Here is a 24,393-nt window from a genome sequence, read left to right as displayed (position 1 = left end):
CCAAACTGCATCTGTCAAGCCCAGAGAAAAGAATATTGCAGAAGTCGAGATGATTAGGATGAGAATTTTAGCTGTGTATAGGAAAGGCCATATCTTTAACCACTCAAGAGAGAGATCTTGGAGTCATTGTGAATAGTTCTCTGAAAAACATCCACCCAATGTGCAGCAGCAACCAAAAAAGCATATAGAATGTAAGGAATCATTAAAAAAGGGATAAAGAATAAGAGAGTATATCTTATTTGCCTGTATATAAATCCATGGTACAGATGTTTTTATGTCATAGAATCATAGAATACTAGGACTGGAAAGGACATTGAGAGGTCATTGAGTCCAATCCCCTACCCTCATGGCAGGACCCAGTATTGTCTAGACCATCCCAGATAGACATTTATCTAACCTATTCTTAAACATCTCCAGAGATGGAGATTCCACAACTTCCCTAGGCAATTTATTCCAGTGTTTAACTACCCTGACAGGAACTTTTTTCTAATGTCCAACCTAAACTTCCCTTGCTGCAATTTGAGCCCATTGCTTCTTGTTCTATCCTCAGAGGACAGGAAGAACAATTTTTCTTCCTCCTCCTTGTGACACCCTTTTAGATACCTGAAAACTGCTATCATGTTCCCTAACAATCTTCTCTTTTCCAAACTAAACAAGCCCAATTCTTTCTGTCTTCCTTCATAGGTCATGTTCTCTAGACCTTTAATCGTTCTTGTAGCTCTTCTCTGGACCTTCTCCAGAAAGAAGAAAGAATCAGCACGATTTAAATATAGCTATGAGGTAAGCACCAAGAGATACCCTAAACAGTTTGCATTTTGCAAATATATCTCCATTAACCTAAATCCCTAGCCACAAGGAACTTCCATGCATTGTCTAACATCTGATAACCTCAGTCCTCAGTTTCATGTGAAGTAGGAATATTTCAGCTTGAGCTTTTCTCCAATGAACTAGACAATATATCCCTATGCAGAGGCCCAGAACAAGGTCTATATCCCATTTAAATATCAGTCATACGTGAGGCCTTTGGTGGGATGTCTTGATTTGGTGAATCACCTATTGCATTATACCCTGCCATTTTCCCACACACACAATTCCATTTATAGCAGCCAACCTGAAGGAATGAAAAGTTTTTAATTGTCTTTGGAAACCTGTAAAGAGCATTTGATAAAATATTGCCAATTTATCACAGTTAATGAATGCAATTAAATCACAACAAATTAACACTTTTTTAAAATGAGCAATAAATAACACTTTTTAAAATTGCCTTGGGAGTGGAGATGGAACTTGGTGACAGCCAGGTGGGAAGGGAAACATGGTTGGCCTTAAAGTTAAGGGGCCACTGGCCAGGGTACCATATTCAACGGGATGCTGCTGCATGCCTCTGGGGCAGGGGTGCCCCTTCTATTGCCACCTTGCTCCAGTGCTGCTCCTGCTGCCTCTCCCTGGGAGCTGTGCTGACCAACCTGCTTTGGACTGCACAAAAAGGGGATGTGCGGGGCTGATATCAGTTGTCCCCCTTCCTCTGCCTATGTACCCGGTCGTCATTTAGCTGGAGTTGGGGTACAAGAAGAGAGTATCTGCTATTGCTGTCAACTCTGGAATGAGTGCTACCACCTGCAGCTCAATCAAAATGCATTTCAGGCTCTCGAGTGCTCTGTTTAAAGGGACAGTGTTCTCCCAACACACACTCTTTCCCCCAACACGCCATCTCTTACATCAAACCAAAATCTAAAATGATGTCCCCGAAGAGCCAAAAGTGGCCAGAAATCTGCGAGATGGCCATGGGCTCTCACAAGACATGATCGCAGTTCATAAAAGAATTTCTTGGTTGGATTTAGATTTAAACTGTGACACCAAAGGGGAAAGATGAGTGACTAACCCTGGATCTATTTACTTCATCTAAAAATTTAATTTTTAAATGAATAACAGAGTGCTACCAATATGAACTTTACTGGAAAATCTGTCAAGCACTTTCTCTAATTATTATATATCTTAGCAGTACAACAAATGAAAGGATTATCAATGAAATCATATTAATCTACGAAGGATTAACAGCATACTGTTGAAAGACTTCAATAGAGAATAGATGGTTTATTCATGGACTGCAAAAGGACAGTATCAGAGATTTAAAACATGCAATGATCTTTTATTATATATTATGCTGAAGGAAAGTATAGAACTCGGAGCAGCAAAAATTCAAATGGACTGCAAGAAAGAACGTGTATATAAAGAAAACACTCCACACTGTAAAGACCAAAATAGTGATATAGTATCCATGAAGCAGAATACATTATATATGCTTACTCTCTATTGTTTATTCATTTTCTGTGAGTTTGTTACCATTTGTGTTCTCATTTTAATTTAGAATTTTAAACTTCTACATACTTTATACAAAAGGTCTCAAGTTACAAAAAGAAATGGAATTTTATTGAGCTTTCTGAATATTGGAATTGAGAATGAGGTGTTGATTTCCTACTCTAATGGGTGTTTCTAACAAATACAAAGGACCCCTACTACACACACATCTTTCAAAAGCAACTGATCATGTAAACTCTCAGTACAAAATATGGAAATTATGTTGTAGTAGAAGTGATTAAATGATTAGACATTTCCTCTTTGTTGATGACAAGATGAGTTTACCTCCTCAAGACAATCATCAGGGCTCTAGATTCCATAGTCACTCCTATTCATCTAGTCACTTAAGCACATGCTTAACTTTAACAGGACTTAAGAACATTCTTAAATGCTTTGATGTTAGAAATGAACATGTGCATAAGTGCTTTGCTGAATGTGGATGCAGTAATGAATCAGGACCTCTTGATGACTTCTAAGTTACTGCATAAATAAAAGTACATATATATATGCACACACGTATCAATGTATGGATGAGAGGATTGATTACGAGGTTATTATATTCAAACTCACACAAAACATGAATATGAAGAAACAATATTTAAACACAAAAATCTCTCTCAAATTGTGCACTGTTATAATCAGTGAACATTAGAAGTTACACTTAGGCCCCTACCAAATTTATGGCCCATTTTGGTCAATTTCATGGTAGTAAGATTTTTTTTTTACTGGAATTTTCATGATTTCAGCTAATTAAATCTGACTGCAAAAGGACAGTATCAGAGATACTGATGCTTTTACACTATACTATACATTCTAGGGGTTCCAACCCCTCAAAAAACCTGGGGTGAGGGTTTCAAGGTTATTGCTGGCTGAAATTGGTTGAAATCCTGCTATCTTTATTTTTGCACTGCTGCTGGTGGCAGCACTGCCTTCAGAGCTGGACATCTGGAGAGCAGCAGCTACTGCCTAGGAGCCCAGATCTGAAGTAAGAGCTACTGTCAGAAGCAGCACAGAAGTAAGGACGGCATGGCATGGTATTACCCCCTATCCATCTGTGCTGCTACCTGGAGAGCTGAGCCCTCAGTCAGCAGATGCCAGTTTCTGGCCACCCAGTTCTGAAGGCAAAAGTGTAGAAGTAAGAGTGGCAATACCATACTATGCCATCTTTATTTCTGTGACGCTACTGGTGGGGCACAGACTTCACAGCTGGGCACTCAGTCAACTGCCACTCTCTAGCCACCCAGCTTTGAAGGCAGCGCAGGAGCAAGGTTGGCAATCCTGCAACCCTCGTACCATAATCTTACAACCTCTCTACAACTCCCTTTTGAATCAGGACCTTCCAGTTTGAGAAACACTGGTCTATCCTGTACAATCTATATAGCATAACATAAAAGCACAGAAAACACTAGATTTCACAGAGGGAGACCAGTTTTCCAAGTCTGAGACACATTTTTCATGGCCATAAATTTGGCAAGGCCCTACTTATAATACTCTAGAAAAACAATGTGCTATCATTAAGACCGGATGTTAAAGTTGACTCAAAAGCAGTTCCAGCTTCAAGCTAGAGGACAAACGTAGTAGTAATTCAATGGGCTGAGCCTATGGGCCTGATCCTACAATTAGCTTCATGTTCTCAGTGCCCACTGATGCTAATGGGAGCTGAGGGTGCTGAATAACTCAAAGGATTGTGCTGTTGGAGCACAACAATGAAGTATTACATCGTAATTATATTCAAAATCTAGGATGTCTGCTTCTCCTCTGGAAATCATTTAATCTCTGATTAAGGCAAAAAAAAAAACCTCTCCCATCTCACTTTACAAAATTCCCAGAAAACCAATATAAATATAATTCAGTTGGCTAGGACTTTCCAGAAAGACTAAAACAAAGAAGCACCTGCTAATCTTCCTTTCTGGCTTAATAGTAGTAGTTGTTACAGCTTCCTTTAATTTTTCATCTTGTGAATTTGTTCTCTTCTAGAAAAATAGAGAGAGAGCTAGTGAATGCTACAGAAGAAATCCATGAAAATTCATACGACTAAATATTACAAAAACTATAAATATTCAAAAAGGTTTGAAATATACAAAACACTTAGTGGAAAGAACCTATGCTGCTAAAATAGATAACCCCAATCTAGTCATAGCAGTGAATGGTAGAAATGAGCCCAGACATAGTCTTGCCTTGTTTCTAGATTGCAGATTCAGAAAGAAAAAGTCTTTTCCTTCTTGGCCCCACAGAAACAAAGTATAAAGTTCTATAAATATTTAATAAATTAAGGCAAAACAAAAAAGTATAGGGATTGATTACCACATTTTTTTTAAAGTCAGTTAGTTATATACCACAGAAGGATGACTCCATGGTCTTAGTTATGATCTCTCTCTAATAGTGCACCATGGCTATTTCCATCTTTTTAATAGGTTAAGTTATATTAAAGCCTTTCACAAATAATATGATCACCCGAAGATAGTTCATGCAGTTTCAATATCTATCACACTTGGCTTTCCACATATAGGTGAGCATACTCTGAGTCTTTCGGACTGGAGATTTTGGGGGAAGGGAGAGATGGATGCACCCACATGCTCACTCAAGAGAAAGATTGATTTTCCTTTGTCAGGACCATACCATTAGGCTGTGTCTAGACTGGCAAGTTTTGCGGAAAAACTTGCCAGCTGTCTACACTGGCTGCTTGATTTTGTGCAAAAGCACTGACGCTCTACTGTCCAAAATCAGTGCTTCTTGCGCAAATACTTTGACGTTCCCATTCGGGCAAAAGCCCTTTTCTGGAAATGTTTTTGCGCAAGACGGCCAGTGTAGACAGCTAAAAACTGTTTTGCTCAAAAAAGCCTCGATGGTGAAAATGGCGATCGGGGCTTTCTTGCGCAAAACCGCGTCTAGATTGGCATGGACGCTTTTCCGCAAAAAGTGCTTTTGCAGAAAAGCATCCGTGCAAATCTAGACACTCTTTTCTGCAAATGCTTTTAAGGGAAAAACTTTTCCGCTAAAAGCATTTGCGGAAAATCATGCCAGTCTAGACGTAGCCTTACTGACCCAGTTAACCTTTGCTCCCCTGTCACTTTTGCAGGAGAGAGAGAGATATTTTTGCTTTTTTCCTCTGAAAAATACTTTTCTAAACATAAATAACTGCAATGTTTCTATTCATTTCAAAACTGAACATTAATACACTATAAAATTTTGATGATGAGAACTGCTTGTAAAACAGTAAAACCCTTGGGACTTAGTATACAATAGTATCTCAAGTACTTTGTACTTTTAGAATGAACTGCTTCCTTAAGTCCTTTTTTTCACTGAATATCCCGAAGTATGGTACTTTCCTTCAATTGGTATGTCATAGTCAACCCTCAGAACATAAAGTGGGTAATGAGGAGCACCTCATAAAGTTTTGTTGTTAAAAGTTTGCACTAATGGTGCTCTTTGCGACACTCTCACAGCAAGAGATTTAAAAGCCAGCTTTATCTTTAGTGCAGCAAAGCATGTGTTTGACTCAGAATGAACTGTTCCCACTTCACACTATGATGATCCACTTGCCAGTTCAGTTCGCTCTGTCTCCCACTTATCAGAGGAATTGGCTGTTATAGCAATAGGCACTGGTTTAGAGAAGAAATTGCCTCACCTAAATATCTTATATGGAATTTCCCTTCCACAACCCTCCAATGGTACTTCTCCCATCCCCATTTGCCACAACTCTTCAAGGCCAGTTCCTCTCTATGCCCTTCCTTAAAGGTCCTGCCTCCCTTCAAGCTTATGATTATCACAGCACCTTTCCTCCACATCTCAATTTACCTTTAAGATCTAATCATGGGGTTCAGCAAGTTTTGCAAACTCTCTTCAGGGTCAGATTCAAAGCCTGCTTTCTGAAACAGGAGTGCCCTGCAATAAAGACCTTCCTTCCACTTTGTAAGCCACCTTTATCTTCCTCACCAGCACAATCAACTCCTCTGCTGCTTCCCAGTCCTGTTGCTCCCCAGCCTACTTTGCCATCTGCACAGCAGGATTTCTGAGAAAAGCTAAGTGCCATAAGTCTCAGCTTTCTCTCACCATCAGTGAGCAGAGTAGTTATTCAAGAATAAAGTCACATTTATTCTAAAATAATATAGCTAGTCTATAATAATTTAGTCCACTATGCCTAGGCCAGTCAATTTTTCCTTGAAGATAGAGTGTAAGGGGTTATTTGGGAAGAGTTTAAAGTTCCTGATCTACAGCAGGATTTTTAGCCCTTTTATTGCAACTAAATAAAAACAATAGCTTTAGCTTTAAATGAATCTAAAATGGAATGAAAAGGTTTCAAAACAGTTCTAAGTTTTGTGACTTAAGGAGACTTTGGGGGCATGGGGAAAGGGTAGACCAACAACATTTCAACCTATCAGGAATTAGACAGAGAAAAATAAAATGTGAGAGTTAGAAAAAAAAATCTGAAACTCAACACTAAATATTGTATTTCTGACACTGTGTTCTCACCTGCTACATTTTTTATGTGAGATGTCTCATGCTTTGCTCAGTTCAGAAGCTTAAACAAGCCCATTTGTATAGGGGAAATTCAAAAATACCAAGGTACTGTGTTTAGATAGTACTCTTGTTTGCCAGCCTTGAACCATAGTGCAAGAGTCAAATAGCTCATAACTAAAATAACAGCATTAGTTTTAGAGAACTCTCTTCCTCCTGATGAAGGTCATGGAAACAACACTATTGAAATAAGAATTGTGAGCAAACCACAACTACATCCTGTATTTTCTGAATGAAAACAAATCAATAACCTAAAATAATGGCATCCTAGTAATGCTACAGCTCACCTATACAATCTGTTATCCATTATCCAGCTTTCCCATATGCCTTTTAGTGAAAATGTTGTCAAATCTATTTTAAAGTTTAATGAACCCATTTAACTTTGTTGTTTCTTTTAATTTTCCAAAGAGCACATTAAAGCTATTCTAAACAAACAACAATACCCTTAGTGTGTTGATGTAAGTGAGGCTACAGGCACTTTGTGGGTCTGCTCTTTGTTTTCTCAAAATTCACATTCTATGTCTGGTGCATTTTCTGTCATAAAATGAAATCAATTAGAACTGCAAAAATATTCTAAAGGCTGGTTTTATTTCTATGTGAAACATGTTCACTACCAAAAGCTTCTCTTTTCAGATGGCTTTATTTCTGATTTTGGTTTAGTTTGGGGTTTATTTTGGTTTTTCCCCTGTTAATGCAAACTGTTTTCTTTTAACTGGATTACCTATTGTAACTTAGTGCCATGCAAATGAAAATGCCAAAAAGTAAACACACCTTGCTTACACACTAATTTATTCACCTGAGACTTCTCTCTTTAAATCCTATGTAGAACATTGACCCAGTGTTCATAGCAATCGTTAGCAATAGTTCCCCAACCCAATTGTGAAAACTGCTTCACTGAAGTGGAGCAAGGACAAAATTTTCAGAACCATTATAGAAAGTATCTCAATCATGCTGTATCACACAGAAAATGGGTTTGTCGCATCCAAAATAGTTAATAAACTGTCTCTACTATAGGCTCAGAAGGACCTGTTGTTCACAACCATTGTCCACAATGGGTCAACTGTATAACCTTGGCTAAGGTTAGAGTCAATGCCATCTTCTATGCATCTCCCAAGGAAGCATTTTTAACCACTGCTTCTAATATGATAAAGAACGATACTGGCAATTATATTCCCTGTGAGAGACCATTTATAAAAGACAATATTAAAGATTAGTGGCATGAGCAAAAGGTATTAAAATACTTTCATATGTGCATGTATAGATTGCTACATTATGCCTACATCTATATTACAAGCGAGGGCTGTAATTTCCTAGCTCACATACACATACTCATGTCATCTCTCTTCAAACTAGCAACAGTATAAATGATGCAGCTGTGGCAGCATGGATACCTGCAATGGAGTGTGCTGCGTACAAACCTGCCTGAACTAGTAGGTATGTAGTATGCATGGCTAAGCCTTGCATCTGCAGCTGCTGCCAAAGCTACTGTGACTACATTATTTATAGTCACTCTAGCTCAATGAGACCTTGCATAAATACATGTACACAAGCAGGGGAATCACACCCCTGGTGAGTGGTGTAGACATAACCTAAGACACATATCTCCATGGATATCCTATCTTGTACTTCTGTTTTATGTTCCATGTCTTATTTGAACTATTGTGACAATTTAATTTAGCAATAATCCTACATTCAATATTATCTAACTCCAGATGAAACACACTTCCCAGCTGCAGTTCTCACTGTTGTCTTTGAGAATTAACTGACTGTTGGGGTAATTCACAATTCTGACTGTTAAAAGAAGACAAGAGGGAGAGTGCTTATTGTACAAAGACTAGATTTAAAGCATTTTCCAAAGGGTACACAAAACAACTGACTATATATACATAAAAGTTTCATTTAGTTGAGTCACCATCATTAAGAGACATTTAGTGACGTCATGCAGTTGCAGAGTTGCTCAGGTTCCTGCTGTGACTATCCACAATTCTGTCCAAATCAATTTAAACTATCAAACCTCTATCCTCCTTTTATACTCAGTTTTATTCAGAAATAGAGCCTCCCTCCCTTTTAAGAACTAAAGGGACATTTAAAGAAAAGAAATCCTTCCACTTTTCTTTCTGCAAGCATTTCAACCTTCATGGGAATTCCCATATAAGCTGCAATATGTAATAAAAATTAAGATTTTATGAAGTAGAATACTATGTTCAGCTCTGAAAGTTGAAGAAAAAGTTGAAAATGTGGATGAGTTACCCCCAACTGATACTTGCTATAATAAATAACCTGTAACATGAACCCCAAAACTATTTAGCTAAGAAATAAAATATGTTTAACTTTTGTTAAATTATTTCATTTCTTTTAGACTTTGTATCAGTTGTAACTATATAGACTGGACTAAACATCACCCTTTGGAGTGCTGCATATTTTTCAGTATTTAGTAAATGTTCTTTTAAAATCACTGATTGTAATTATTATGGTCCTGTTGCTACACTGCATTTCAGAGGACTCAATTTTGCATTTTTTAGCCCAATAGAAGAAGCCTCATATTGATGAAGTGTAAGATTTTGTTTTGCCAAAATTATGATTACGGTAATGAAGGATGTGAATGACAAATTAAAAATAAATCTAATTCCTTTTCACAATGAAAGTTTGGACTATCTAGAAAAAGGGATTTAAAGATGTGATAATAATTAGCACGCTTTTAAATGTTTAGTGAAGAAAGTCCTTTAACGCACACTAAACTTGTCAAGTTTAAGTGTAGGCTTCTTGAGTACATGGAAGCATATGAAAAAACCTGGTGAAATTACAAACATAACTAGTTTAGCCCTATAATGAAAACTAGGGTTGCCAGGTATCTGGTTTTTACCCAGACTGTCCATTATTTGGGTCCCCTGTGGTAAAAAAAACACAGAAAATACCGGTGAAATATCCAGTATTTCCTGTTTGCCTTGGATGGAAGCCCGGTGGGGACAATTTTCCCTGGTTGCGTTTGGGGGCAGGGAAGAATGAGGAGCACGGGGCCATTTAAAGGTGCAGTGCCCTTTTTTCCCCTCAATAACTGTAGTCTCCCCATCCCTCTTTTTTTTTTTTTTGGTCAACAACTTTGGTTCCCTCCTCCCCCCTCCCCGTTTTTCTTTTTTTTTTGCTCAACAGAATTTTTTCCCTGTGTTTTTTTGGGAGGGGAAGTTGAACCATCTGGCAACTCTAAAGCCTCAAAGGAAAAACACTATTTGATAATACTTTGGCATATATAACATGAACTCCCAGTTAAGAAACTAGATTTCAACATTCAAGTATATACAATATTGCATGAGAAATGTATTAGAAGTGATTATTCATTTATCAGTTTAGTGTGGTATCACATACCTTTTTCTCTGATACTTTTATTATTGGACTCTTTTGCTCCACTTGTTTTTGCACTTTTGAAGGTTTCTTTGTTACCACCCCTCTCCAGTCCTGGTATTCTTTGCCTAGGTAGAAAGATCAATCCAGAATAATACATTATTTACCCATATTAACTATCCACTAATCCTACTGAGACAAATTCAGCCCTCATATTAGTAGGTGAAACTCTCAAAGATATCTGTGGGAATGGCACCCACTCACTACACAAGCAGTCTTGTAAATGGGAACTACTTCCACAGCACACTTTTCAAATAATTTTCACCCTGCCTGAGATCTGGTTCAATGACAACAAAACTAGTAACATTCAAACATTGCTCCTCATGGGATCTGGTTTAATCCAGTCTTCCAGATTGCTGCAGACAATTTTAAAGGAAACTCCAGCTGACCAAATCTTCTCCTCAGATTTAAATGGTTTAGCTCAACATCCTGTTACAGCTTCCCAATGGAGACCATATTCTTCTCCCATCCCCCATCCACTAGCTTCTTTCTTGCCACATATTCTACATGGAGAAGCCCACAAGGATCTCACCAAGTATCCCACCAGACCAAGGAAAGGATATTCCTATACATTCCTGCTTTGTTTTCCAAGCATGCATGCTAGACTTCTGATTCTTATGTTTCTTGAAATTACCAGAATGCCTCTTTACAGGGGAAAAAGCCAGAAAGAGGGCTGAGCTGGGCCTGGAATCCATTTCAGAATGTCAGACTGCTCTGTAATACTTCTTTGTGTCTATCTGGATCAGCACAATATGTCTATACAGCATCCAGAAGTAGACAGACTCACACAATCTCCATTAAGGTTAGAATGCTAAAAATAGCACTGCACATGTTGCTACCTGAGTAGGGGGATGGGGCATGGGCTAGCTACCCAATTACAAGTCTGTCTGACCACCTGAGGGGCTTGCCCTTGCCACCATTCATACCATAATATCCATTGTGCTACTTTTAGTATGCTGCCTTGAACAGCATCTGTCTATCTGGTATCTAATTGACCACTCATTATCAGTGGGAAATAGGTCAATGGAGGGATGATAGGAGTTACTATAGAGAACTTTCTGGGTGTCTGGCTGATGAGTCTTGCCCACATGCTCAGGGTTTAGCTGATCGCCATATTTGGGGTCGGGAAGGAATTTTCCTCCAGGGTAGATTGGCAGAGGCCCTGGAGGTTTTTCGCCTTCTTCTGTAGCATGAGGTACAGATCACAGCTAGAGGATCTCTGCATCTTGGGGTCTTCAAAGTACTTGAAGGCTTCAATATCTGAGATATAGATGAGAGGATTATTCTAGGAGGGGTGGGTGAGATTTTGTGGCCTGCACTGTGCAGGGGGTCAGACTAGATGATCATAATGGTCCCTTCTGACCTTGGAGTCTATGAGTCTATCCAGGCTCAGAGGCTCACTGTCAGCTCCAGCACCAGACCTCAATTTAGTTAATCTAACTAAATAATAATCTAGACCTATACAATACTTAAAAAGTCTGAAAAAGTAATATCAAAAGAAAGGCTACACATAACCTTGTTTTGAGATAAATATGACCACCCCCACCCACTACTTTGTCAGCTCTGAAAAAAACTTTACCTGTCAGTTTTACCTGCTTTTTCAGGTATAACCAGCATTCACAGTTTTGAAAGTAGCGGAGTTTTAGTTGCATTACAGGGGTAACATTTGCTATGGAGCAGTGGTCTCCGCTCCACAGACCTTGGTTTGTATTCCTGGATTTTTATAGCTTCTTAACAGCTGACACTGCAGTGTTTTCTCCAGGCCTATGGAGGCTGTTTTGGGGCAGGCTAGGGCTCCTAATCACATTTCCACAGCTTCCCTTCCTAAGCTTGCTGGCAGGAAGTAGCAGATGAAGCTTGGGCCAGAGCACAAACTGGAACGAGCTAGACCCCAATCCCAGCTTGAGACTGTCCTTTGGTGAGGCACAGCCCTCTGCCCCAGCCTCTGCCAGCCCCGTGCCCATCGCTACCCAGGACAGAGTTGGAACCCCACTTCTCTGCCCCTCTTTGGGATTATATCAGTCTGCTTAAATGCCACAAGAGGCCAGAGCCTTAGCGGGAAGATGACGCAAGAATACTGGTACAACTTTGCCCATGCGAATTTTTTTTCCTCAAAATTTCCCATTATTTAAAACTTAATTCCAGTGAAAATTACTGCACATTTACTCTACACCATTAACACGGAGTCCTGTGTCACCTTAAAAACTAAGGGTATGTCTACACTAACCCCCTAGTTTGAACTAGGGAGGCTAATGTAGGCATTCGAAGTTGCAAATGAAGCCCGGGATTTATTTGCATGTTCCCTTCCGGTCGCCATTTTGAAATTCTACTAGCCCGAAGTAACTGCCCGCGGCTACACGCGGCAGTGAAACGGCAATTCGAACTAAATCCTTAGTTTGAATTAACTGTTGCACCTTTTTCCAGGGCTTCATTTGCAACTTTAAATGCCTACATTAGCCTCCCTAGTTTGAACTTGGGGGCTAGTGTAGACATACCCTAACTGATTTATTTGGGCATAAGGTTTTGTGCGAAAAACCCCACTTTGTCAGATGCATGGAGTGGAAATTACTAAAGCAGGCATAAATGTACTCCAGCCTAACTCCTCATTGTTCCCCATTACCCTGGTGTCCCATCAATAATAGTCCATCTAGAGAACACTGGCCTTCTGATTCCAGTTCCACTGATCATGATACATCTTTCTATTTGATAAACATTTTAATATGAACATTAAAACAAATAATTGAAACGCAGCCCCTCATTCCTGTCCCACCTGCCAGAGGACGCTAGCAGATAGCGAAGTTGGAGTCTCATGTTTACCACAGACTCAGCTGGTTACATCATCTTTGGGATAGTGCAATCAGGCCAGAAACCACAAACTATTACTGGGTGACCACAGATGTAGTGATGGAATCACTCCACTCCAAAAGCCACAACCAGAAACTGTCTCTCTCTAGTGGAATTTAACACTGTTCAGTTTCTGACATAGCTCTACTGGCAGAAGTGACGAACTGCTCCTGCAAAAGATTCACACTGGAGTGACTGTGGCAATCCTGGCTGAAAGAACTTCAGGACAAGAACATCTGTTATCATTTGTTTAAGCCTATCAAATACCTGAAGTCGGGGACCTGCCTAGTGGCACTCAGCACCTTGCCTTGTGAGCTGATGTGTAGGTTCTGCTCCTGCAGGTAGACGCAGACAGAACTCAGAAAAATTTATCATTCCTAGGAAGCATTATGCCCCTTTCACATCCATGGGAGCTGTTACCTACCAGCTCTGTACTCTTGGGAAGCCAGGGAGTGACACTCATGGAAAACTATCCCCCTCTCTCAGGCCTCTGCTAGAATCAAAGACAAAGCAATGAAAAGGCAGGGGAAGACAAACCTACACTGCTTCAAACAAGGGTGATACAATTAAGGAAACACTCCAGCCTCATCTGCATGGAAAATAGCACAGAGCGACATCTCCATTAGCATACAGAATGGAGACCAGTTTTTCCAAAGCAGGAACTGCACTGAACTATGGGATACCGAAAGCAGAGAAGCACTGCCTGATGGGAAATCTCTGTTCCAGATGCTGATGAACCCAGGCCTGCTCACATCCAAATTAGTCATCAGACCAATTCTAGTCAGAGATCCTATTGACATCCAAAATACTGAAACTGCCTAGTTGCATTGTGAGCTCGTTCAAGGAACATCACCCATAACCAGGTGTGATTAGTCTCTATTGTCTCACCTTTGTTTACAAAAAAAAAAAAAAATCCAGTGTTCTCTTCGAACTTTTGTCCTATCCCTATAAAAACTCCTACCTTTGCCCAAGAAAAACTGTTCTGATACCTGGATTTAAACAGCATCAGTTCCATTGAGACTTCTTCATCTCCTGTCTAATTGTGCTGGGGGCTCTGCTCTGCTTGTCTCCTGCCCTCTGGTCCCCCGGCTACCATCACCATCTGGGAATCCCAATCAGTGCAAGCTTCACGGGATGGTGAGGTCTCTCTCTCTCTCCCTCGCAAGCATAGCCTCCTTACTCTGCCCTATGTAAACTGTTATATGGTTAGCTAGCTCTAACATTTGTAATCAGTTTCCATTTAGATTTAATATTGTAACTGTTTTGTGTGTTTGGCTATATATTCACTACCCAGAAATAAATAACTTTCATTGTTAAGCTGGTTGCTTCTCTCTTCCTTTTTCTTTCACTCACTCTTCCTCAAGGGGTGTTGTTTTGGCTTCCCCATTCGCTCTGCAATAACGCTTCTTGTACTCAAGCTAAAGATCCCTGTAGTGCCCAAAATCCTGTGGGCTTTGCTCATCGTGTGGTTTACTAGAGAATGACTACGGTGTGAAAGTGGGCATAGGGGGTGCTGAACCTGGGGGCTTATAAGGATGGCAGCTTAAAGTGCTGTTTAATCCAGACCACTGAGTCCAAAGGCTCATGAGGATGCAGTGTGGCACTGTTGTTAAACCCAGCCTGCTGAATCCAGAGATATAGGAGGGATCAGCTTCTGAGTGCTGATTACCCAGTCTTTTCAGATGTGCTCTGTTAGTGAGTGTGAGTGTCTGTGTGTGTTGCTAAGGTGGGAAGAACCCCATCCTGAGGAACATAGTTCCTGCAGGAGAGCCCCAGTGGGAGGGGGAATTGGCAGCAGGGAGAATTCAGCTCCATAAGAGCACAAGTAAGCACAAGCAGCACACTGACAGAATTGTTAACCTCCCACAGTTCCATAAGAGTAACCCTAATAAGTGAGCATACCCCAGAGTATTGGGCAAATCTGGTAACAGAGCAGCAAGTTGCTGACTTCCTTGAACTTGTTTGGATCTGCTTTGTCTCTCTACTATGAGCTAATGGCCAAACACATCAGGTGTTTGAATTACATTTTTTCTGCATTAAGTTCTATGCTCTTGTCTTTGCATTGCTATAGAAAAACTTGTTGTCTTTCATGGTCCCATTCAGCTTTTGCATCACTGCTCCTTTCACCTGCAGCAAGCACAACATCTACATCTCAGGCACTCCTTCCAAAGCTGAGGAGAGTCTTCTCTGGAACACCTCGGGTACTGAGCTTATGCTCCCTGGAATGCTCTTTCATCTGTAGTGAATAAATGGTGTTGCAAAGGTTGTCAGCATACTGGACTCTTGATCCAGGATTATATGCCAAAATACACATTCCTCAGGTCAGAACAAAGAATCTGGCTTTGGACAGTACTGGCAAGATTTCATCAATTTTCAAAACAATTTCAATGGCTTTGGATCTACACAGACGGGTAATTTACCCATTCGCTTCTTTATCACCACCATGCTGCATACTATACAAGCACTGGCCTAAACAAGTGCTAAAATACCTCCACTTTCACACTCCTTGAGTGCTGGATTACACGGTGCCACTGAAATTTCTGACATAACACACAGGTTCCTTTGTAGGGCCTACTTACCATCACAGTTTTATTTTGAGATACCTATCATCCTTGAAAACATCCCCAATACGCTTTAAAATGGTCTCTCTTGTCCATGGAACTTCCCTTTTTGCATTGTAACTATAAAAATGCTGATGATAACCCTTGATGAGATCCAGAGCTTGTATGGCTGCATTCGCTTAGAGGGGTCTGTGGCATAGGTTCCTACCACTACAAATTGCACTTGGTGTCATATGTGGTTTTTCAGGAAACATTGTTAGGAGGTCACAGTTTCCTATGGTGTTTGTTTATTATTCTCTCATTGTTCATTATTAGACGGCTCCTGTTCAATCTGTGTTCAAGTTAAATTCAACCTGAGCAATCACACTTAAGATGGTTCTACTATCCAGCTGAAATTACAAAGAGCATTCCCCATTTAAATTTGTTGTATGGATGGAAGTTGGCATTGCCCTATGCTGCTTTCCTGTCCCAACAGCCTGAACTTGATGCGCTGACTCTAAAAGAGAGCCACAACGTCATTGCCATTTTGATGTCCTCCACTCGTACAAGTCTGACCATGATTTTCCTAAGCCCTTTTTCTGTTCTTGCACAAACGGCTATAATTCTTGCATTGTCCTACCACCACTTCTCTTTTATCCAATCAGGCTGTCTTCCTTCCACACACACACACACACACACACACACACACACACACACAAAATGTATCTCATGATGATTTGGAACCCTAGCCACCTGCTCTCCTTCACTGTTATCTCACTGTATCTACATCTGGAAGTGATGTGCTTCCTAGGGCTTTCATTTTATCTCAAGACTTCCACTGCATATCCCAGCCCAAACATTTGTATAATGTGAGTTCACCTTCCTGGAGCAGGCTGGTCCCAAGGTGGTGATCCCAAGTGCTGCAGACCATTCTCCCCTGAATCAGGGATCAAGATATACAAAATTGTATACAGCAGCCAGCATACGTTAGGCAGTAACATAAGCGTTATCCCCTCCCCTTTGGATATGTCTCTTATGAAAAACCTGTGTCACTCCACAGTTGCTTTCTGCTTTGGACAGAAGGGCTCCAATGGCTATTGTGAAGATTGAGGCAGTGGTGAACCGCAGCCCTCTCTGCTTTGTTCCTCAATAAGGAAAAATAATAGTTTTACATTCCTGCTGTTGAACCCTCCTGCCTGGCCAGGCCTGTTTACAGCTCAAACATCTCCTTCCACTGGGTCCACCACTGGGCTAGGTTTAGATCCCCAAAAACCAGGGTTCCAGGGGGCTTCACGTGGATTTAATTGCTCATGCTGTCAGCTGCTGCACTTCAGACAACTAACAGCTCGGATGCTGTCATTATGTTTCATTGACAAAGAATGAAACTGAATGAAGTTAAGTTGAACAATTGGAACTTTAAGTCCTCTGGACTGCTCTGTCCATGTAGCTGGGTTGCTTCCAGGCTAACTCTTCAGTGTCCCACCAATAACTGATTACTCCAGGGAATACGGGCCTCTGACTCCACTGCCACTGATCACGATACACCTCTGTGCATGCTGACTTCTGTAAATCCCATTCTTCAGTGCTTAACTCTCCCCATGCATAGAGCCTGGTCACCTAACTCAAGGCTGTGAATTCCACTGGCATCAGGACACCTAATAGGCCCTGCCACACTGATGTCACAATGATTAAGTCCCCCTTGTGAATTCTTCCCTATCGTTTTCCAGCTCGCTATGACACATCTTACAAGCAAACACCTGGCTCTCTTATTTCCCATTATTCTGTGCTCCATCTTGGCATAAAGATATCTTATCTTGCCCTTTGCTTTAAATAACCTTTCTGTGAAGCCTGTCAGGAGCTGCTTCAGTGACTTCTACTTAAAAAACAAATGAAGAAGAAACTAAGAGACTAGAAGGCTGGTGCTGAAATCCTGTAAAAGCTATGTCTATACAATAAAAAGAGAGGAAAAGTAATTTTTATCATGGCTCTTAGCAGCAATCTCATCCCTAGTGACCATTTAATTCCAAACCTGTGTTATCTTTTTATAAACTCTCGACTGTTTAATGCCTTTTTTAATTGGACATTCAGTTTTAATCTTCAGATACTTACAAACAATTAATAGCTGAAAGATGGAATTAGCATCCTAATTGTCTGAATAATTAACTGCTGGAGGGTTGATTTGAACTGTTAAATTTCATCGGTTTAAAACTGCAGAATCCAACTGAACAGGTAAAACCATTGGATCAGATTCTCATTTCCACTGAATCCACTTTATACCATGCTGCCAGGAAAGAGGGCCTAGAATGAGTCTCAGTGTATCTATGCCCACTGTAAGATCTTTCACACTGCCAGCATGGGGTAAATAGGCTTCTGTGTCAATAAGAATCTGGTTTATTTAAACCCTGTGTATGCATTTGAACTCACTGTCTACATTTTTTATTTTTATACTTTTTTAAAAATAAAAACAGCAGCACTTAAAATACCAATTTTATACCAACATTTTTATATCTGACATGTGACCAAGGGATTCAGTATAATCAAATATGTTTCATAGGACAGGGGACTGTGTAGTGAAGATTACATGGCACGTTGCTCTGATTTAAGATAATATCCTAAATGCTCTCGCACCTTATCATAAAACAGTATGTTAATATGATATGGCTTGCTTCCTTTCTTTTTTTAAAATTTGTTTAATCTCAAGGAGGAACAGCACTCCTGTATGTCTCAAGCACTGCGCCCTGTCTTAGGAGATGTGGATTAAATTGCTGGCTCTGCACAGACCTCCTACGTGACCTTGAGCAAAACAGTGATGACCAGAATGTTAAAAGTTTTTTCAGGTGTTGCAGTATTCATCCTCACAACATCTACCTGATTTAGGTCTCTAATTTTTCAAATGGATTCATTACTCTGGCTCCATTTTCCCTGCCTGTTTTTGCTGTCCACATACATATACACATATGGTGGAAATGAAGGTGCAAGCTGACCCCCTAACTCAACGTCCCCCTTGTAAGAAAAGCAGACCAGGTACTGTTTCTAAGATTGCTGTTATTAAAAAGGATATGCTTCCAGTGCTTAATGGCCAACATACTGTGAAACGGTTCATATTACAGACATAGCCACTGAATTGGCACTAAATGTACCTTTGTTTTCAGTCTCAGTAGAGAGAGGCCAAGTACTCAATGGGTATACAGAATATATTCCCTCAACTCAGGATGGTCCTTGAAGAGCAAAGTTGAGCAATACTGACAAATGAATGAGTGTATCCACTTCACAGCTATTCTAAAATATTTCCACTTAATTTAGAATTAGAATAGATTATGCATTTCTTTTAATTAAAGAACTTATTAAACATCCTCAAACAAACCAAACAGACACATTTTTAGTTACTGGTTTAGTTGTCAAACTGAAATCCTTATTTTATTTACTTAGTAGAAATGTACCAGACAGACTACAAACAGAGAAGAACAAAGCTTCAGAAAGTGCATTTACAAAGGTTTGCTTTTCAGGGTTGATATTATAAGCAATTACTGTGACATTTAATAAATGACATTTCTAAGAACTGCTAAAGCTAACTTAACAGGAAAATGAAACAGTCTTGTTTTGTTTTTAAAAAGCCATTTGCATTGTAGCACATTTTATGCAAAGTGTTTTGCCAACTCATATTTAAAACATTTACATGCATGAAATAGGCATCCTTTGAATACATCATGCATGAAATAGGCATCCTTTGTATACATTACAGTGTTCTCTAGTTAACACAAACTCTGATTAAATGAGTTGCAATAAAAAGGGAAATTTATTTCCATATCCCAATTCAGTCAGTATATACTGTAACTGAATGGACTCATTCTATAGTATTAATAGATTAAGTAAGGATTAATATAATGCAGTTTTTCTAGTAGTAAACCATTAGTCTACACCTTTGTTTTTCTTGTAATGAAGAAGAGCAAGATATGGTGTAAACACATTTTGTACAACTTTCTCTTGATAAGTAACTTAGTTCTTTTCACGCATACACACACCCTCTGTAATTTCCAATTCAATTAATCTGATAAAACAGATTTTACCTATGAAACCTTATGCCACAATAAATCTGTTAGTTTCTAAGGTGTGACAACGCTTCTTGGGTTGTGGGCTTTTGTTTGTTTTTTAGTTTCTTTGGGTTTGGTTTTGTTTTTTTCAAGAACCCAGGTATCCCTCTGAAACTCAATATCCAGTTAGGATAGCAGGAAATAATTATTGCTACTTCGAGCAATTTGGATTTATCTTTCAGTCCTGCTACCAGTGCTGAAGATGTGTTTATATACAAACCATATTTTAGTGCACTAAAAAAAAAAAAAAATGTGTTCCAGAATATTAATTAGAAATTTGGCGGCCTTTGCTGATCTAAAAGTTTAACTATATTAAGGACAAAGTTATGTGTCCTTCCTACAGCATGGATTCATCAGCTTTGCTTTAGTACTTAAACCATCTTCACCAGCATAGTAAATTTTACTATCACTTGCCTTACTCTGTTCTTCAGCTACCTTGGAGCCATCAATATGGACTGCAACATATACAAGCAAAGCTCTCAAAAATGGCCTATTAAGCCATTTTAAGACAATGTGCTTCTATAATGTTGGCCACATTGTAATAGGTGGCAAAACTCCAATTGACTTGAAGGTGGTCAGGATTTCACCAAGAATCTCTACTATGTATTTGTGGCTAAGTAGCACTGATGTATACTGTCAAATATACTAACTTATGGAGGTTGGGACCCTATAGCCTAGCCCATGGCTAGACTTGAAACGGCCTGCAAGACTCGGGATTCAACCTCCACCAGAGGCACAAACCAGCACTGGCACTCCAGCCACGTGGATGCTGCCATGGCTGACGGTGCCAGTGCTGACCAGCTCAAGTGCTGCTGCTGGGGTAGGGGTGAGCCTTGAGCCTCATGGGCCACATTCAGGCCTGGCAGGGAGAGGAAGCAGCTCCATACAGTTCAGCGCACTGAAGGGAAGTACTCCCTGCAGGCACCATCCCAACACTCCCATTGGCTGGGAATCTTGGCTAATGGGAGCAGTGGGGGTAAGTGCCCACAGGGAACACTTCCCTGCAGAACTGCACCTGGGCTCCATGGCAGATGTGCCAGGTAGGCGTCCCCATTTCCTGCCCTTACAGCCCAGACCCCATGGCTCTAGCCCACTCCTGCACAGATCCTGCACCCCACCCCCACTCTGTTCCTGCGTCCTCTCTCCTGCCCAGTCTCTACACCCCCACCCCAGACTGCTCCTGCCCCCTGCTTCCCACCCAAATCCCACACCCTCGCTCCAGTCCCCTTCCCAGCAGATCCCTCTTTCACAATGAACCTCTAATTTTTGGCCCACCCACAGACCTAGGAGGGGTCCTCACAAAATCCAGTAGCCGTGGTCCCCAAGAAGAGTTATTAGAGCTCTGTGGGTAAGCCATGAGTCTTGGTGTCTCCTCCCCATGGGGCTGGAACTTGAGGGGCTATAGCAGCTAAAGTCTATTTTACCATATATATTCAGAAGGAGCTCATTTGCTCAAGTACTTCAGAAATTAAGACAGCTCCAAGTGCTCTAAACTCCCCTTGATTTAATTGTCAAAAGAATATTTAAATGCCACAAGCAATGTAGTGTGAATATTTTTATTAAAGGTCAGTTTATTTTCCTGTCTAATGAGAGGAGATCTCTCCGCCTCTTTCCTTTTTGTGCTTTTAGTTTTTGTAAGTGCTCTGCTTATTTGCACCACTGCGTTTTTTTTCTTTTTCCTGCTGCATGGCACAATTTCAGTTTGTACCCTCCTTTACAAAAAAGTGGTGACACTTTTCATCCTTTCCTGATAAACCAGCCCCATTAGATGAGCATTTTCATATCAAACAATTGTGTTTGTATGATAGATCTATTTACATGAACTGTGGGGAATCCTGCAAGAAAAATAATCTTTTCTATCTGCTTCTTGCTATAACGTAGAAATGAAATATAACACCCACAAATTGCATAAGATAATTATCACCAGTTCCACACATTTCAAGTTACCAGAAACCCACCATTTTCTAAAACAAAGAAACTACATTGGAGACTAAGGTTGACAGCAGATCTTCAGCTAATATTAATCCCTGCCCTTTAGCAGAAAAAATGCTCATATCCTTAATATACAAAATAAGAAGCTCAGAGGTCTTAAGTCTGCAGCCACAATTCCAAAAAGGAAGTCACTTACTCCCCCATGCCACAATCTTGACATCTATAGAAGAGACTGATTATGCCTACCTACCTCATTAGTCTATATAAAATGTTTCAAGATCTTCAAATGTTAAGTACTAGACAAGTACAAATATTTGCTGTGATTAGTAGTTAAAATTTATCTCCTAATGCAGATCAGAATGCATAAAAATAATACATAAAAACAATGAGTTCTAAATTAACTGTTACCATTCAAGAGTCACAGTTCTCTCCCTGATCTTCTTCAAGGATTATACACAAATACAATCTATATCCGATTGTTATGTTGCAAGCTAGTTCTAAAGCTTTCAATGCTTCATTGTCAGCACACTGTAGATGTGCTCAAAATATGCCTGCTGTATATTTATGGTAGAAATGATGTTTTGTATGGAAAAATTAAGATTGTACATGTGTAGCTACCTTGACTACAATTAGCAGAAAGAATGGATTTCTGCTAATTTTAAATGTCTGATGCTTTCAGAACTGTTACCTTTAAAAAAAAGACCTTGCCTTTCTCAGGCTAAGACTGGTGCACAGAAAAAAAAAGGTACAATCAAAACAGACCCATCATTTTGCTGTTAGTAACAGTCAGCCCTTGGATATTTATGTACAGTGGAGTAAAAAAAGTTTTGTTATTACCATGCTTTGGAGTATGATAATGTCTATTAGAGCTCTGAGGCTATGTCTACACTACAGAGGTTTTTTTCAGAAAAAACTTGGAGCGTCCACACCTCAAGTGCATTTTTGTGTCCCCCCCCAAAAAAAATGAATGAACAGAGGGTTTTTTCTGATGTAGGTATTCCTCATTCTACGAGGAAGAACGCCTTTTTGCGAAAGAGCTCTTTCGCAAAAAGTTGTCTGTGGACGTGGAAGAGGGAGGTTTTGCGCAAAAAGAGAAAAGAGGAAAACGTACAGGTGCCCTGGTAGCCATTCTGTGCATAGCAATCAGAGCTTACTTTCGAGAGAGCATCCATGCAGTCTTGATGCTCTCTTGCGTAAAAGCGCATAGCTTTTTCGATGCACTTTTGCAGTGTGGATGCTTTCTTGTGCAATAAGTTTTTGCGGAAGATCTTTTCTGATAAAGCTTCTTGCACAAGAAGCCTGCAATCTAGACATAGCCTAAGTGTATGTCAACCCTACAATTAGACACCCCTGGCTGGCAAGTGCAAGCTGACTGCCCAAGCTCTGGAACTTTCCCATCTCTCAGGATTCTGGAGCTTAGACTCTATCCTCACAATTAGACAGCCCCTTAGTTGAAGCCCTGTGGGCTCAACTCAGTGGGCATAAGCCGGTCACAGGTGTTTAATTTCAGTGTAAACAGATCCAAAAGGGAATTATACCAAACATATTTTATTATTATTTCTGCTAGTCAAGAAAAACTCAGGTCCGACACACATCACTTGCAGAAAGCTCCAGTTTATTTTGCCCCATTTCAGTGCACATTGATCTTTGTTCTCAGTCAAAGAGTCAGTGATTAAATCTCCAGTCTCACATCAGGATCTACTAGCAAAGACACTGCAGCCACGCAGAGTCCCTGCTACCAGATTCAAAAGGAGAACTAGGAGTCTGAAATGGTACAAGAATGCACTTCATCCTGGTTCACCCCATTACTCTGCTATAGTCACTGACTAACAGGAGTGTTAACTGCAGTGGTATTGCTAATCAGTCAAGAAGAGTTCTTACCCATGTGTGGACACCAAAGCCATCTTGCCAGCGGTGATAGAATCTTTTTTATATATATATATATATATATATATATATATATATATATATATATATATAGCGCATATGCGTACAATATGTTGCAAGAGAAAGACAGGGAGCAGAGCACTGGTGCAGGTAAACCAACCACACTTTTTGATTCAGGACCAGGCTATACAGTAACCTTCTTCAGGCTCTAACAACATGTGCAATACTCAAGCAATTTGCAAAGCTTGATCACTGGTATTTCAGAGGATAGCAACTCGATGATATACTTGGAATACATAAACTATTAGGTTTACAGTGAATTAATTAGCCAAGATTAATTTTTAAAATTCCTTATTTCTGGTGAAAGGTAAAAGGAACTTCTAAACTCCAAGTAAAATATTGCTTCAAAATATTTTTTCATAGCATTCAAAATATAAACAAAAGAAAGAACTTTTTTATAATAAACACAAAATAATGAGAGAAAAATATAATGCCATTAAAAAGAACAATGTTTACCTTTGTATTGCATCTGAAGACTAGGAATGTCATCATGTACACATGTGGAAACACTGGGTAAATTGAAGGCCCAACTTGAAAATGCAAGATAAATTCACATTATTTACCTTTTATATATTCCCTATATTACATATCATAATTTTAAGTATCAACTACTATACAGTATAAATGATAATTTTTCAGTGTTTATTATTTAAGAAGAATTTTTTTTAAGTAATCCTCTTTCAAGGGAACTGGGTGGCTTTGGGACTTACTAATGTGATAGAGTTTTTAATTTCTAGATTAGCTGTTCTGTTCCCAATCTGTTGTGC

At 39.8% G+C, this 24,393-nt stretch overlaps 1 protein-coding gene across 8 annotated transcripts in view; it reads right to left on the bottom strand.

Moving 5' to 3' along the window:
• The window catches only part of IQCM (IQ motif containing M), a 166,479-nt gene that overhangs the window by 106,844 nt on the left and 35,242 nt on the right, over positions 1–24,393 (bottom strand). For 7 of the 8 annotated variants that reach the window (XM_025185509.3, XM_025185501.3, XM_025185499.3 and 4 more), the window contains 3 exons: positions 24,083–24,156; positions 10,237–10,340; positions 4,249–4,328 (listed from right to left, as the gene is read on the bottom strand). In XM_025185509.3, coding sequence (XP_025041294.2) covers positions 4,249–4,328; positions 10,237–10,340; positions 24,083–24,156 — 258 coding nt within the window. The remainder of the gene's footprint in view (positions 1–4,248; positions 4,329–10,236; positions 10,341–24,082; positions 24,157–24,393) is intronic. The other variant, XM_025185513.3, reaches the window with a different exon arrangement.

Source organism: Pelodiscus sinensis, chromosome 4 (assembly GCF_052426305.1).
Source record: "Pelodiscus sinensis isolate ZL-2025 chromosome 4, ASM5242630v1, whole genome shotgun sequence".
NCBI lineage: Eukaryota > Metazoa > Chordata > Testudines > Trionychidae > Pelodiscus > Pelodiscus sinensis.
The sequence above is the reverse complement of the archived record's forward strand: the minus strand, read 5'-3'. Positions and strand labels throughout refer to the sequence as shown.